At 43.0% G+C, this 15,825-nt stretch overlaps 1 protein-coding gene across 1 annotated transcript in view; it reads left to right on the forward strand.

Moving 5' to 3' along the window:
- LOC123371619 (cytochrome P450 4V2-like) overlaps window positions 1–14,372 on the forward strand; it is a 48,839-nt gene extending 34,467 nt beyond the window's left edge. Inside the window, exons 7-12 of the mRNA XM_045019398.1 lie at window positions 559–685; window positions 2,636–2,827; window positions 4,324–4,426; window positions 7,605–7,739; window positions 8,229–8,408; window positions 11,891–14,372. Coding sequence (XP_044875333.1) covers window positions 559–685; window positions 2,636–2,827; window positions 4,324–4,426; window positions 7,605–7,739; window positions 8,229–8,408; window positions 11,891–12,063 — 910 coding nt within the window. The 3' untranslated portion in view covers window positions 12,064–14,372. The remainder of the gene's footprint in view (window positions 1–558; window positions 686–2,635; window positions 2,828–4,323; window positions 4,427–7,604; window positions 7,740–8,228; window positions 8,409–11,890) is intronic.
- The last annotated feature ends 1,453 nt before the right edge of the window (window positions 14,373–15,825 follow it).

The following is a 15,825-nucleotide window of genomic DNA, read 5'->3' on the forward strand; positions in this document are numbered from 1 at the left end:
GAGGGAGGAGGCAGCAGCATAGATACAGCCAATTTCCCTGAGCTGGTTCTGGATGGTTGGGAGAGAGGAGCCTTGCCCCACCTTCTTTGCAAGGCTCCTGTTTCTGGCCCCTTGAAGGAATAGAAGCACAGGTTTTCCTCACATGCAGACTATTCTCCTTGAACCACTTCCTCTCTCCCTATATCTGCCTTTTGTCACTTTCCTAGACTTTTGGATACCAAACCTTAAAAGGGCCCCATCATGGAACGGGGTGAGATGATCCTTAGGCCCTACTACCCTTCAAGGGACAAACCACTCCTGTCACAACCTGATAGAAGCATTTCTGTCCATAGAAACATGAAAAATAAGATAGATGATACTGAGCATTATAATTAATAATAAAAAGTGGATTGATGGCATCCCTGAGGACTAGACAAAATTATTGTGTCTGCAACATCAGATGGTACTTACATCATCGTGTTCAGGACCAGGAAATTTAGACACTGTTAGGCTCTTGTGGATGTGTTGGGGATGTTTTTCAGAAATAACTATAATTTAATGTTATTTTTGTTACCCTAGGATGAGTGACGTCCTTCAACAGAGACAAAGGTGTCCTTGGCTTTGGCCTGACTTTATGTACTATATGTTCCAAGAAGGAAGGGAACATAATAGAAGTCTCAAGATTCTTCACATTTTTACTGACAATGTAACCTGTTATTCCTTTTTTTATTGTGTCCCAGTCAATGGAGAGAAATACTGTAGTAAATATTGAGATTTCAGATTGTGCATTTGGTGGCTGGGCATTCAACCATTGGAAACATCACCTTTTCTGAGCAATGTGTCTGGGATAGGAAAACAGAATGTTTATCGTATTCAGGCCATAAAGGAATGCCCTGAAGGAAAAGATGCAATAACTTAGAATCTATTGGTTTCAGCTAATGGGTAACCCTTACATGGGAATAGTATAATCATTTATACTAGTATACTTTAGTTGGAGGAGGAGGGGAAGCCATAGAAAATTATCTTAATTCTCTTAACATACAGTGTACTGAACAGCTTAAAATAATCTAGCACTTCACCATTAGTCTTGTAACAGCTGTAAAAATCACAGCTGTTGCAAATGCCAAGACTCTTTATTATTCCATGCTTTAAATAAAGAGTTTAAAAACTGCCCTACCTTTATTTTTAAATCTGTTTTAATCAAGCAATACAAACTGATTAATACCTAAAGACCAGATTCTGTGGTGACAGGAAGTTGAGTTAATGGAAGCTGTGCACCCATATCTGAGACCAGAATTTGCCCTTTAAAGAAGAAAGTTCAGTCACAGGGCCTGATTTTCCTCTCATTTAGAGCCAGTCCCTGTGCACATTGTCTTCAGTGGTGCAGGAATCAGCCCTTAAATCACTGTAGCTCCATGTCATTCAATGGAGATACACCTATGAAAAGGCCAGGAGAATTAGGTACCACATCTGAATGGGATTTTTCATCCCTTTGGTGCTGATTTGCATTCTGTGCAATGTCACGTTACTATACAGTATTGTGATGTTACCTGCTAAGGCAGCAGCACTGTGCTGAGGCTCAGAAATGAAGAACAATCAAAGCAAGGAGTCAACAAAGTGTTCCTGTCTGTAGCACTAGGTTCATACTCATAAGTAGCCTGTTTGTGAAAAAGCAGGACATAAAACTTCAGAATATATATGATTCACTGCATGGATGAGTGCAAACTCAGCATGCAATAGAGAAACAAGTATTAGGGGGATGGTATAGATCCCTTTCTACCACCAACCAATGCATAGTATAGAGCAGGGGTGGGCAAACTTTTTGGGCCGAGGGCCACATCTGGGTGGGGAAATAGTATATAGGGCTGGGACGGGTGCGGTGTGCAGGAAGGGGCTCGGGGCAAGGGATTGGGGCAGAGGAGAGGTGTGGAGTGCATGAGGGGGCTCAGGGAAGGGGGTTGGGGTGCAGGAGGGGTGTGGAGTGCAGGAGGGGGCTCAGGGTGGGGTGCAGGAGGGGTGTGGACTGCGGGAGGGGGCTCAGGACAGGAAGCTGGGGTGCAGGAGGGATGTGAGGTGCAGGCAGGGGGCTTGGGGAAGGAGTTGGGGGATGGGGTGCAGGAGGGGATTCGGGCTCCGGCCCGGTCCCGCTTACCTAAAGTGGCTCTGGGGTGGCAGCAGTGTGCACCAGGGCCAGGCAGGCTCCCTGCATGCCTGCCCTGGCCCCACACCGCGCAGCTCCAGGAAGCGCTGCGGCTCCTGGCGGTGGGCAGGGAGGGCTGCGTGTACTTCCCTTGCTGCACCTCCAAGTACCTCCCCCGAAGCTCCCATTGGCTGCAGTTGGAGGCAAGGACAATGCACAGAGCCCTCTGTCCCCCCCACCTGGGGGCCGCAGGGACATAGTGCCGGCTGCTTCTGAGAGTGGCGTGGGGCCCCATGGCTCCACGGGGGGCAATCCCGTGGGCCAGATCCAAAGCCCGGAGGGGCTGGATCCGGTCCACGGGCCATAGTTTGCCCACCTCTGGTATAGAGCCAGGGATACAGTGAATTTTTAAATATGTGGGATAAAAATTATTTTAAAGTGCATACAAACAGGGGCCACACATCATTAGATTGTGGAATTTAAGCCATGAACTATATATACATTTTTATATTAAAGGTTATTGCAGAAAAATCCCATGAAATAAAGATACATGAACAACATAAAATTGACTTTGAAGGCAAATGTGAACAAAGTGGGTCCAAAAAGAGAAGAGCTTTTCTTGATATGCTTCTGAATGCAACTGATGACAAAGGAAACAGACTGAGCTACATGGATATTCGAGAGGAAGTGGATACTTTCATGTTTGAGGTACCCCAAGGAGCTGTAGACTTTCAGAGCTTGAGATCTGTTACAGAACTGAAGTTTTACTCTTACTGGAACAGAAGCTTTACTTTTATGATTCAGTCATAACTGTAATAGTGTCGGAGCAATGTAAGAAGAGCTTGATGCACACATTGCAGTATAGAATCTCATTCTTCAGAACAAAAAATATATCCAGAGCAAGAAATCTTCAATATTGTGAGTTGCAATGTTGTGGTGGAAAGTTACACATTTCCAAATCAGGATTGAAGTCCATTGGTAGAACTATGTGCCTAGTCCTGCAAACCATGGCACATTTGAGCAGTCCCCCCTCACACCGATAGTCCAATGACTACTATGGAACTACTGCCAGGAGCCAGGGTTTGCAGGTCTGGACCCATAGGTCCTCATTCAAAGCCTATCCAAGTCAAAGGGAGTCTTTCCATTGACTTGAATGGACTTTGGAGCAGGCTGTTAGTGAGGAAGCTGTATAATATTTACATAGACTAGACAGATATATACCTAGAAATATAGCAATTGCAGCACCTGATATGAATGGTCCTAATCTGTTCTCACATTGAAATATCTCCATGCTACTAATCACGTTGTTAGGTGTCTTTAGTCCCTTTTCATTCCTGTTATATCCATTGTGACACAGGATAACTGGAAATGATCACATTGGGCCTGATTCACTGCTGTATTGCTTGTTTTTCTGCTGGTGTAAGTCTTTACTCCCAGAGGCAGTGGAATTAATTGTACCATGATCACTATTAATCTGGGGCTTGATTACAGCAAATTTGATTAAAATTAAGATATTGACAAAATCTGTTGCTAGTGAACATTCCCTTGTTTTTGTTAGCCTACAGTACCTGACTGGATCAGTTTTATGTTTATAACATATAATTTTAGGGAAATTATATTCCTATGCCCTCTTGTGGTAATTGATGGTAATACTGTATTTACAATCCCACGATGAAAAAGATAAGTGAGTAACTTTGTATACTTTATATTTCATTGTAAAGCAGTGAAGAAAGGTAAATGCCCCTCCAACAATTGACTGTGGGGAAAAATAGTGACTTTAAGATTACTCTATAATGTTTAAATTATTGTGACTGTCCAGAGAGATTTAGTGGGTCAACCAGCTAATGTCTAAAAGGAAGCAATAGCAAACCTCTTCCTCAGAGTCTGAATGCAGAGGAAGACCCTTCACCCAGTCAAAACAGAGTAGCTAAGTAATAGAAGAGGAATGGCAAAGAGACTTCTGCTTGTTAACATTATGATCCCCCCCTCATTTTAGTCTCTATCCATTATATTACACAACTAGCTATTTCCTGTTCAATCGTAGGTATCAGATTTTTACATGGATTCATATATTCTTACCTTTTCTTCTGTATCTGTACAGTTAGGCTACATCACTAAAATGTCCCTAATTCCTTGAATATATTTAATTTCATATTCATCAGGATAATGCAGATCTGAACATCTGAGTAAATCTGTACCTCTAGGGGCATGATACAACAGCTGCTGCTATGAACTGGGCCATCTACTTACTTGGATGTCATCCTGATGCCCAGAAGAAAGTTCACAGAGAATTGGATGAAGTGTTTGGTAAGTTTCTACTCTTTCCTTGGATGTGGGTGTAAGTTTGCACTGACAGTATATGGTTTAACAGACATTTCTATCTAGAGATTGGAGAATAAAGGAAAATAAACACCTGCCCTGCCACAGTACATGCTGTAACTCTTCTGTGTATAAAGATATATCAGTGGTGGTTGGCTTGATGCTAAGGGAATTATGACAGATCACTTAGATTGCAAAGTCTTTCGGGCAGGGACCATCTCTTTGTTGTATCTTTGTACCGTGCCTATCGCAATGGAATCCTGGTCCATGACTTGGGCTCCTAGGTGCTACTGCAATACAAATAATCAGTAGGGCTCCATGTCTGTCCTGGAAGTCACAGATTCCATGATTTTCCACGACCTCCATGACTTCTGCAGCAGCTGGTGTGGTTGACTCCCAGGGCTGCCCAGGCAGCTGGCTCTGGGGCCAACTCCTCAGGCAACCCTGGAGATAGCTACTCCTGCCCCAGCAGTGGCTGGAGCAGCTGGCTCCAGGGACTGCCTGAGCAGTGGTCCTGCAAGTGGTGGGAGCGGAGGTGGGTGGGTGGCCCTGGGGGGCAGCCAGAGCAGCTGCCGCTTGTTAGCCCCCGACAGCTGGTGCCGCTGGCCCCTGCCCTCCCTGAGCAGTGGTCCCCTAGCCACCCTCCCAGCTAAGATTTAGTCAGGGATATATAGTAAAAATCACAGACAGGTCGCGGGCCATGTGTGATGTTCCCCTCTGGTGTTATCTGGACCGGTGATTTGCTAGATCACTCCAGTCCTTGACTCTGGGAGCCAGCCTTATCCTGCTCTGCTGTCAGAACCCCCACTCCTGGGCTGTTCACGCACAGCCTCTGACATTTAAGCTGCTCCTTGGATTGTGCAACTGAATGACACTAGCCAATATCTCCGGTCCCAGACGCAACCCTAGGAACTTCCATCTTGCAGTGTCCAGTTATGAGTTCGTCAGTTTAACAAAGAAATTGTTATGCACCAGGATTGTTATCCCAAGAGGAGTCTCTGACATACTTCAAACCAAATGCACTACTTCAGGTAGAATAAACAAACAGATTTATTAACTATAAAGATAGATTTTAAGTGATTATAAGTCAAAGCATAACAAGTCAGATTTGGTCAAATGAAATAAAAGTAAAATGCATTCTAAGCTGATCTTAATACTTTCAGTGCCCCTACAAACTTAGATGTTTCTTACCATAGCCTGGCTAGTTGTCCTTCAGCCAGGCTCTCCCCTTTGATCAGTTCTTCAGTTGCTTGGTGTGGTGTCTGTAGATGGAGGTGGAAGAGATAGGAAGAGCATGGCAAACGTCTCTCCCTTTTATCACGTTCTTTCTTCCCTCTTGGCTTTGCCCCCACTCCTCCTTCAGAGTCAGGTGAGCATTACCTTATCGCAGTCCAAAACTGACCAAAGGAAGGGGGAGGTGACTCACTCGAGAGTCCAACAGATCCTTTGATGTTGTCTAAGCCAGTGTTCTTTGTTCCTGTGAGGCTGGCCTGGGTTTGTCCCATACATGCCCTGATGAGGTATGAACTTTTTGCCTGGGCTTATTTAAGCCATGAAGACACATTTTCAGCCTCATAACTATATACATGAAATTTCAACCTATAACATTACTATAACAGCAATTACTATAACATCCCTATAACAACAATGCTCAGTGCATCATGAGCCTTCTGAAGACATTCGACATGACAAACTTTGCATTGGATACCACACAATAATTTTACAAGGATGAACATGGGGGTGCTGGGTGTTTCACCGTGAATTTGTATTTATTGCATGTGACCTGTCTGTGACTTTTACTAAAAATACCCATGATTAAATTGTAGCCTTAATAATAAGTAATAATGGTAGTTGAAGAAAATCACAAGAATAAATATTTAGATAAATGATTCAAACCCATAAGTGTAACCCACGGCTCTAAAAGGGAGATATCTCTTTAAGAGCTCTGTAGAGGGTAGGAATGAGTTATGTCTGGGTCATTGGTGCTAGGCAGATGCACAATTAACTCTCCACACTCAGAAGTTTCTGGAATTGTGGGTGGTAATTTTGGGTGTGTTCAATAGGTTCCCTGTTACTAGACTCAAACTCCATGAGGGCTAGTAGTCACGGCAGCTCCTTTACAAAAGGCCACGTGCCTCGTGTGGGTTGGAAGAAGCTGAGCCACAGGCGCTGAAAGCAGACTATTTTCATTAATTCTGAAGTATTTTGCAGCAGGTTTTTTTTAAATCTGGATACTTAAAGTGAGTGCTCAGTTAATTAGTTAGCTGACTAGCTAACATGGCCGGCATATGAGCCCCTGGGGATGCTAGCCACGTGGCCCCACCCCTTCCACATGAGGCCCCGCCACATCACGCCTCCCGTCTGCCATGGCCCTGAGCTCTCCACAGCTGGAGAGGCCCCAGCCACCCTCAACACCGGCTTGGGGAAAGGGGAGAGCATGGGCAGGGCCAGGGCTTGGCTTAGGGGAGTCTTAGCCTTCCCTGGCCTATTATACCTGCACTCATGCTAGCTAACTGAGTGATTGCAATAGAGGAAGAGGAACAGTCTGCATGGATTCCAGTTGGAAGTTTCTGCAAGCAAGAGGAAAGACGTTATTGCTGCAGTGCTTCTAACTCAGCAGATTGTAACTGAGACTCAGGTGAACTCAACCTTAGCTTTTGGAACTCTGAGTCTCTTCTCACTGTCTTTCTGTGGGGACTGGCCTGTTTAGATTTAATTTGTTTTCTTTATTTTTGTTTATGTATAACTGCGAAGATCATGTATGTGGATTATAAAGGAGCCATGTTATGTTGTAGCAATTAAGTTGTTATTATGACTATTATTATTATGTTTTTGTCTTTGTAAAGTTGGTACTTAAGAATTATGTTAATTCCTTTTATTCTTTTTGGACTTGAATGTGGGGAGGTTGATCTTGTGCAATCCTTGCTGAAAATCCTCAGTGACTGAATTCTGGGTCTCCAGGTGCTTTTCTATGGGAGTTGGGTTCTTTTAGGCACTGGAGAAGGGCAATTATGTAAACTCTAGCCCATTCAAAGGTTACATAAGCCCAGTGGTGGAGTTGTAGTTTTGTCAGCGTTTAAGAGAGTTGGGAGCCCCTTAAGATAGCTTGAGTCTTTAGTCTGATTAGGACAGTTGTTTCTCACACCCCTGTTGTGATTCTGATCAGGGAACTCTGACCGGCCTGTCACAATGGATGACTTGAAGAAGCTCCGATATCTTGAGTGTGTTGTTAAGGAAGCCCTTCGGCTCTTCCCTTCTGTTCCATCCTTTGCCCGGACCACAAGTGAAGATTGCCATATTAGTAAGTAGTAGTATTTATTTATTATTATTTTTTATTTTCACAGTGTGTAGGAGCCCCTGCCATGTACCCATTTAGACTAGGTACTGTACAAAGAAAGTACAAAAAGATGTTCTTTGTCCCAAAGGACTTACAATCTACATACCGGTATTAGACAAGGGAGATGGATGCAGACACACCAATGTGGAGTACAAGAAAGCAATAAGACCCTATTGGTTAGCAGATTAGGCTCTTATGTCAGCACAACAGCAGTCTAGACATTGTCAAGTTTTTGAAGGGCTCACTGCAAAAGAGAGTTTTTAAGGAGGAGGAGGATGTTAGTTTTGTGGATGTTTTCGGGTAATAGATCTCAGCCTTTTCTGTATTCATTATTTTTAGCTATGAGAAGTATCTGCTGTCAAGGTGTTGCACAAGTAAAGAACTGTTTTTGTGCTTTGTATCCATTTACAGGAAGCTACTTACTTCACTGGCATGTTGATTCTTTTTTTGCAGAAGGATTTAAGATACCAAAAGGTACACAGGTAGTCATTGTTACTTACGCACTGCACAGAGATCCAGAGGTTTTCCCAGACCCTGAGGAATTCAGGCCTGAGCGATTCTTCCCTGAGAATTCTAGTGGAAGGCATCCATATGCATATGTGCCCTTCTCTGCTGGATCCAGAAACTGCATTGGTACGTAGTTGATAAACGCCGAAGAGTAATAGGTCTCTATCGGGAGAGTGACACTGGCCCTTAACGAAGGAAGAGATTAGTGCACTTAAGACTGGATAGTTGACCTCCCATCCCCATTAGACTTAAAAGAGGGTACTTGGGCCCTAGAGGGAAGGAGACCTGGTGAGCCAGAGACATGCAGTATCAGAGCTTGAGAGGAGTCAGAGACAGGAAGCAACAGGAAAGAGCTGTCAAGCATTGCTTGGGAGAGCTACAGAAGACCCGGTGGATACAGCTGAGTTCTGAGGACATCTGGAACAGAACTGCTGGTAAGAACTGACTGAAGTTGGGACCCTGATAAGCAGAAGGCTTGGGCATTGGCCCCTAGGCAAAAAGGAAAGATCCAGCTTGGGCAGGGGAAGCCGAGCTTGGAAGCAAGAGGGTGGACTCTGGAGGGATGTTCCCTGAGCAGGGGTGGGGCCCCCAGACAGGGAGACCTGGGGAATAGAACACTGCAGGGAGCTCTCTTGTGGGACACCTGACTTGGGGGAGCCATGGGAAGAATCATGAGACTGGTCACTCTCTGGTGCATTGCCTGGAGAGTGGGCCCTGGATCAGGGGCCAAAGGGTCTGAGAACACAGTGCTGCTGTTGACTCCCAGGTGAATAACCTGGAGGGTGTTGTCCATGAAGAGGGGAATGGAAAAATAGTTGCACCTTTATATGTTTACTGGGGGTTTGTCAAGAATGGTTTTTCTACAAGGCTTTTGGGGGAATGAATGCACTAGTATATTTGAATAAATTACTCTGAGAGGCAGGCTTTGTATTGGACACTGAGAGACTGTTTCCTGGGTGAACAAAAAGGGGAAACAGAGGCAGTGGTACCAGTCATCCTGTAGCCTGCTGCTGGAGGGTGCTGTGTTGCATGCCCCAAGCAGGGTTGCCCCTTGATAGCCTTCATACTTGGTTATTGAACTTACCACTAAGTCTGGTTAGATGAAGTTACCTTTGCTGCAGTACCCACAGCAGAGCTTATGCATTCAAATGTCAATGTCAATCCTGTGTGCTTAATAACTGAGGCAGAGCAATTCTTACTGGCATCTCATTCTTCAGCCTGATGTCATATTTACATTTTCTTTCTTCTCATGGGGGGTCTTCAGAGTCCACTTTGTTTCCTCCTTACTGGGACTTGATCCACATGTAACTCAGTGTCATGCTAACATCAGTTCTGGCTCAAAAGGGCTGGACATGGTTCCCGTCAGACTTCAGAGTCACCGGGAGACACCTGAACAGCTCACTAGGGAACAGCATGAGACACTCTTTCTCTCCCTCCCCATGGGATATGTTTGCTGGTGATACTTTGATCCCAACCCCTGGTCGACTGCAGGCTGGAGGGGAAAATTTAAGACCCCTCTATGGCCTTCTGCAGTAACTGCTGGGGCGGTCACTGAGCTCCTAAAACTTGTAAGCTGTTCAGGGAAGGGACTGTGTCTGCGCTTGTTTTTCTGAAGCACCTAACACAGTTGTGTATAATCAAAAATAAACAACTTTTGGAGAATTGTATGTGTTATATAGTTGGTGTGACATCAAAGAAGCTGTCCCTTTATGGATCCTTAGTCCAGAGGCACTATTCTACCACATTAACTATGAATGGTGCAGAGTATTGAGAAGAAGGCAAATGTCTGTTGTTCTGATCTCATTTCATTTTCAGGATTTCATTCCATTTTGAACGAGTTGGTCTCAATGCCAGAAGCACCATTGTAGGCAAGGCTCTCAGCAACAGCTGTTGCAACTCTTCTGTCAGCAATGCAAAATTATAGTAGACATTCTCAGGAGTCCAAATACAAATGAAGTTAATTTAAAAACAAACAAACCCAAAACAAACTAACAAAGCCAAAGATTACTCTTTATTCTTGATCAGATCTTTGCGCATTGAAAGAGGAACTAACTTATCATAACCAGGCTAATTATTGTTTCTAGCGCACCCAAATTGTTTTAGGTGTTTTCCAGGTATAAAGATTCCTGCCTAGGCAGCTTGCAGTCTGAATAGACAATGTACAGAGAAGGGGTTGAGGGAAGGGAGAGAGACACTCTCAGAGTTCAGGGCAACTGCACATTTTTTCCCCGCTTATGATCTATTCTAGGCTGCCAGCTCCTCAGCCATCACATCTCTGGGGTGGAGACTCATGACTCTCTCCCTCTTGACCAGGGTTTTTCCAGGTTGCAGAGTTCCCTGCCTACTGTGAATTTCCCAGAAACTTGGACTGCCTAAGCAGAGCTGCTTTGATTTTCTCCTCAGAGACTATAAACAGCAAAATGACCCACCGTTATAAGTTATCACACAGCTTTTTCTAAGCAATCATACTTTTTCTTAAGATAAAAGCATTACAGAGAAAACATATTAAAAACAAAAAAAGAACCTACACATAAGTTTTTTAGCACATCAAAGATTATCCCCATCTCCTCAAGGGCTCTGGTTGGTGTCAGTCCTTCCAACCCTTCCCTAAGGACTGGGGCCCTTCCCGTGGACAGCAGGTCCTGTCTGATTGCTGGATCGGAAAGAAGGCCCTGAGTCAGTTTAAATTCAGACTGTTTATTTATCCAAAAATCCTTTCTTTGTCTGTTGGCCTCTGGAGAACTCATTCTGAACTAGTATATGCGGGCCTCTCCAGGTGGTGGTAACTCACTGGAGGCTTTACTATCTGAGTGAATTTGCCTTATCACCTTGTTCTTAGTTCCTAGAGAGGCTGTGGTTACCTCTCCTGTTGAATTACATACAATCCCTGACCCAGAATGATACATGCACTTAATACAGTAACATCTCCTAAAGATATTGCAGGAAACTGCCATATCTCTCACAGACAGCACAACACAACTTTTAAAATCCTCTGCCTCTTTCTGTATAATCCTTGGCTAACTGTCTGGTCTCTGACCCTTGTCAATTTGCTTAATTCCTTTTCCTTTTTATTTCTATTTTCTCCCCCCTCCACTTTTCTCTTAAACCTTTGCTTTGTTTAATTTATCCCCTCCCTATTTCACCAGCACACTCTACTTTTAGGATAAAACCAAAATCAACAAAGCTCTGTCTTTTTTCCTTTTATGTGTGCTCTTCCTCTTCCTGCTGTCCATATGCTGTGATCCTGGAGCTGAGCCCTTCTCCTCCTCATCCTCATTTAGGCCTATATGTGATATAACAGGGTCACATTTTGTATTAGCTTTTCCTCCATGATACAGGGCCAACTTTAAGCTCCTCTTGCTTGGAGGCCATGCATATTTTAAAGCTGATTCTTTCCTGCAGTAGATATGGAAGGAAACAGATCTATCACAAATCCCGTTCTTGGTAACATTTGTACTATCCTGAATTTGGCCCATATTGGCTTATAATCTTTGACTACAGATGCACAGTTATTCCCATGCTGCATTTTGTGGGAAATTTTTAAGTGTAATTATGAGTAATAATTTAGTACTAAATTACTATTGTTTATGTTCCAATATAACCTGAAGGCCAACGCTTTGCACTGATGGAAGAGAAAGCTGTTCTAGCCATCATCCTACGGCACTTTTGGGTGGAGACAAGTCAAAAGAGAGAAGAACTTGGTTTGGTCTCAGAACTAATTCTTCGCCCAAATAAGGGCATCTGGATCCAGCTGAAGAGGAGAAGAGAGAGTGTGTCATAAGAAAGTTCACAAGGATTTTAGATCCTAAAACATGTACTCAGCAATATCCTGTAGTTCACTGATCTTTGATCACACAAAAAGATTTAACAGAATTGTAAATATATCAAAATATTTCAGAACCTCTAGGCCTTTTGTACTATAAATATTTAACTCAGGATATGATCTTTCCCTCCCATTCAGTTGGCTCAGGATGTATCAAAGTAGCGTTGACATTTGAACATCTTATATCCTTACTAATCATTGTCTTGGTACTTTACATCACTTTCTCTGAGACCACCATTCATGTTGCTCCATGAAATGGTCAGCTGACTGACTTCTCCCCCTTGAGGAAAAGTTGCGGGACATGTCCAGCTTCCACTCTCCCAAGGGTGAGGGTATGAAGGTGGTCTTCCATCCATAGTCTCTTAATTGCCAACACAAGGTACTGTTACAGTCTTCATTAGAATATTTTTGGTGGACAACTCCATAGCTTATGTGAGAGAAATCAGACAACTATAGTTCTTGCATGGAATTGTAGCCTTGAGAGGCTAAATGTAGAAATCTTTATGTGAATTTGGAGCTACCTGAAAAGAATGAGCCAGATCCTCAGCTGGTGTGAATCAACTTAGCTCTATGGTCTACAGTGTTGCTGTGTGAGTTTTCACCAGCTCAGGATCTGGTTCAGTATATTTAGTGATTATTCATCCAACATTGTTTTTTTTTGTTATCGAGTTCATTCTGCAATTTATGGCATGTCCCAAACTCTCCTCTCACTTAAATCAGTGCAGTTTTACTGGCTTCAATAGAGTTATCTCTGTGTGAATGAGGGGAGAATTTCATAAATGACTTCCAGTGTGCCTATTGAAGGGAGAGAAATATATTTTCCAAAATGTATGTGTTTTCCACAGTTATCTTTGAATGTTATTGTGGCCTTGATTGTCAGATTAATTTGTAACATAACTTGTATTATACAGTATGATATAATACATTCAGCTAACAGTCAAATCTGGTTGAGATTTATGTAAACCTCTGTATTTAAATGATACTGACGGCCTTTACAAATAGTTATAAATTATTAGAATGGATTTTTTGTTCACTTTCTGGCACTTGACTCACAAAAGCAATCAGTAGATGGGCTTCTTTCCTTAGGATAAAAAGAAAATCGAGGTAGCCTGGATGCTGAGCTACCTCCCTTAATAGAGAAGTTACACTAGCACAAGGTGGATCTGTGTTTGCCTGCACAAAGTGAGAATTTTGATTGCCAGCACAAATAATTGTAACAATTTGACATTCAGGGTCAAAGTCTGCTATGAGATCCAACCCCTGGTCCAAATCCTACTTGAGTCAGTTGGTGCTACACCTAGTAACTGAGAATAGAATTTGACCCACAGCCATAAATTACTGCTAGTCTCATAGGGTGGACAAAGAGCTGACACAGAAGTGAAATATCATGGCAATTTATGATGATTGTGTACTGTGGGGCTGGGCAGAAAGCTCTTCTTTCTCTCCCCAACTCCATGCAGCACAACCCTGATTGGGTGTGGGGGGAGTGCCCCTCAAAAACAAGGACACCGAATTAACTTGAAAGGGTTTTAGCCAATGAGCAGACAGGAGGTGGGATGGTTCATCAGCCTGGGAAGATTTAGAGAAGGAATAAAGAAGAAGCTGGCCAGTAAGCAGTAGCCCTAAGCTGAGGCAAAGAGAGAGACTGAACCTGGAGCTGCTTGGAAGGGAGCCAATTGCTTGCAAAAGGGGACTCATAAATGCACAGCCTGGAGTTCACAGGACAGTTGAGACCACTATTCTGAGCTCACAGGTTGGACTGACCCAAAGGGGAGGGGATGGGATTGCATTGGCATGGGGCAGAGAGTCTGTGTGTGTCTAGCCAGCCAGTGGGGGAGGAGCTGTGGCTCTATCGGGGCAAGAAAGTCTATATAACCCCTGCTAGAGATCCTGACCTAGGTCTACTCCTGGTTTGCTTGGGTTAGGTAACTGTTGTTCTATTGTTAAGTGTAGTTCATATTCCAGGGGTTAACTCTGATCCCTGTAGGAAAGAGGGTTGGTGTTTGTGCAGAGGTGTCTGGCTGGGACCTGGGACCTCTCTCCCAATTGTTGGAATCCTCCACCTTACAATACTTTCAGATAGGAAATATTGGTAATGTATTTAATGTACCTAACCTTGGTCTATTTTTAGCTATCTGGACAATATACATTATTTTTCAATAAAGTTTAATAGTTAAAGATATTTTTAAACTGAAGAAATATTAAACAGTGAACATTTCCATGTGAAAACATAGTGGTGATGTTAGAAAATGGAGAGATTTAAAATGCAAAAGAGGGACACTTAATAGGTTGTTGCCCTACAGTGTTGTGAATTTGTTTATAAAATGTTGAATTTGTTACATTGCTCCCTAGATCAATAAAACAATATATTCTTAAATAATCTGTTTGTACTGTGACACTTAATGCAATGATTTAATATTTTTCTAATTACAGATATCTTTGAGAAATGCAAATACAAGTACATACATACTGTGTGTATGGGTGCGCAAGCCAGGAATTGAAAAATGTCTATGAAAGACTCAGAAGATTAATTGTTTCTAATATGAAATTCAGAGGTCACATCCACTCTTTACTAGAGCTGGTCAAATTACTTAACAAGCCACTTTTTGAATTATTTAATGAACAAAAATAGCAAGTTCAGCTTACTGTTGTATTCAGACAGGTGCTGAGGTTTTGTGAAAAATGTTAATATCTGAATAGTTGAAATTTTAATGGTTTTTAGCACAAATAATCATTCTTTAAAAAATTTGTGCTAGAAATGCTTGGGATGAAATTTGTACAAAGAAATTATTCACTGAATACCTGTGACACAGAATTACATTTAGTCAATTCAAAGGTTTGTAAATTAGAAAAAGGTGTTGCAGTGGCTCAGTGCTTGCAACCATTGCCTCAGCTTCCCCCTTGCTAGTTGGGTAGTTTACCCATCCAGCTAAACCAAAAACTCCACTCCTTCCATGTTAACAAGTTAAAAAAAAATGTCTTTCCCAGTCTTTACCTAGGGTGCAGGCTTTTTTCTCCTCATGGTGGAACTGGACGTGATGAGCAGAAACTTGGGCAGCTAAATATGCAGATGCCCATTCGGGCGCTCAAGCCCACTCTGCCTCTTTGCCCAAGGCCATTCCTTCACCTTACTCAAACTTTCTCCTGTACTGGGCTTCCAATACAAATTCTCAGTCAACAATATTTCCACTGATAAATAAATCCAACAGTTCTCTTCCTAGGCTTTCACAGGGCCACCCAGTGCCTCCCTTGGGTTCTTTATCTTTTTGTCTGTGAGTGAAGCAAGGCAGAGCTCCTGCTCCTTCCACATATCTCCCTGTTCTGACGAAAAAGGAGCTTGTTTGTATTCTGGCCCCGTTTCCCAGAATTTTTATCTATGGTACTTTTATGACTTCTATTACAATAGTATCGGAGTGCCTTACAATCTTTTCATCTATTTATATTTACACACCCCTGAGAAGCAGGAAAGTACTGTTAGTCTCATTTTATGAATGGGGACTGATGCACAGAGAGGCTAATGGCTAGAGTCACAAAGGTATTTAGGTGCCTAACTTCCTAAGGCACTTAAATCCAAAACTGAGCTCCTCAAAACCCCTGCTAGGGTTCTGCTAACCCTGTAGATGCCTAAACTTCCTGGACACTTAACTTTCTGCAGGTGAGCATTCAGAGTGCTGTCTCAGTCCAGATGCCCAGCATATAGCTCATGCCTAAACCCTAGCT

Source organism: Mauremys mutica, chromosome 5 (genome assembly GCF_020497125.1).
Source record: "Mauremys mutica isolate MM-2020 ecotype Southern chromosome 5, ASM2049712v1, whole genome shotgun sequence".
Classification (NCBI taxonomy): Eukaryota; Metazoa; Chordata; order Testudines; family Geoemydidae; genus Mauremys; species Mauremys mutica.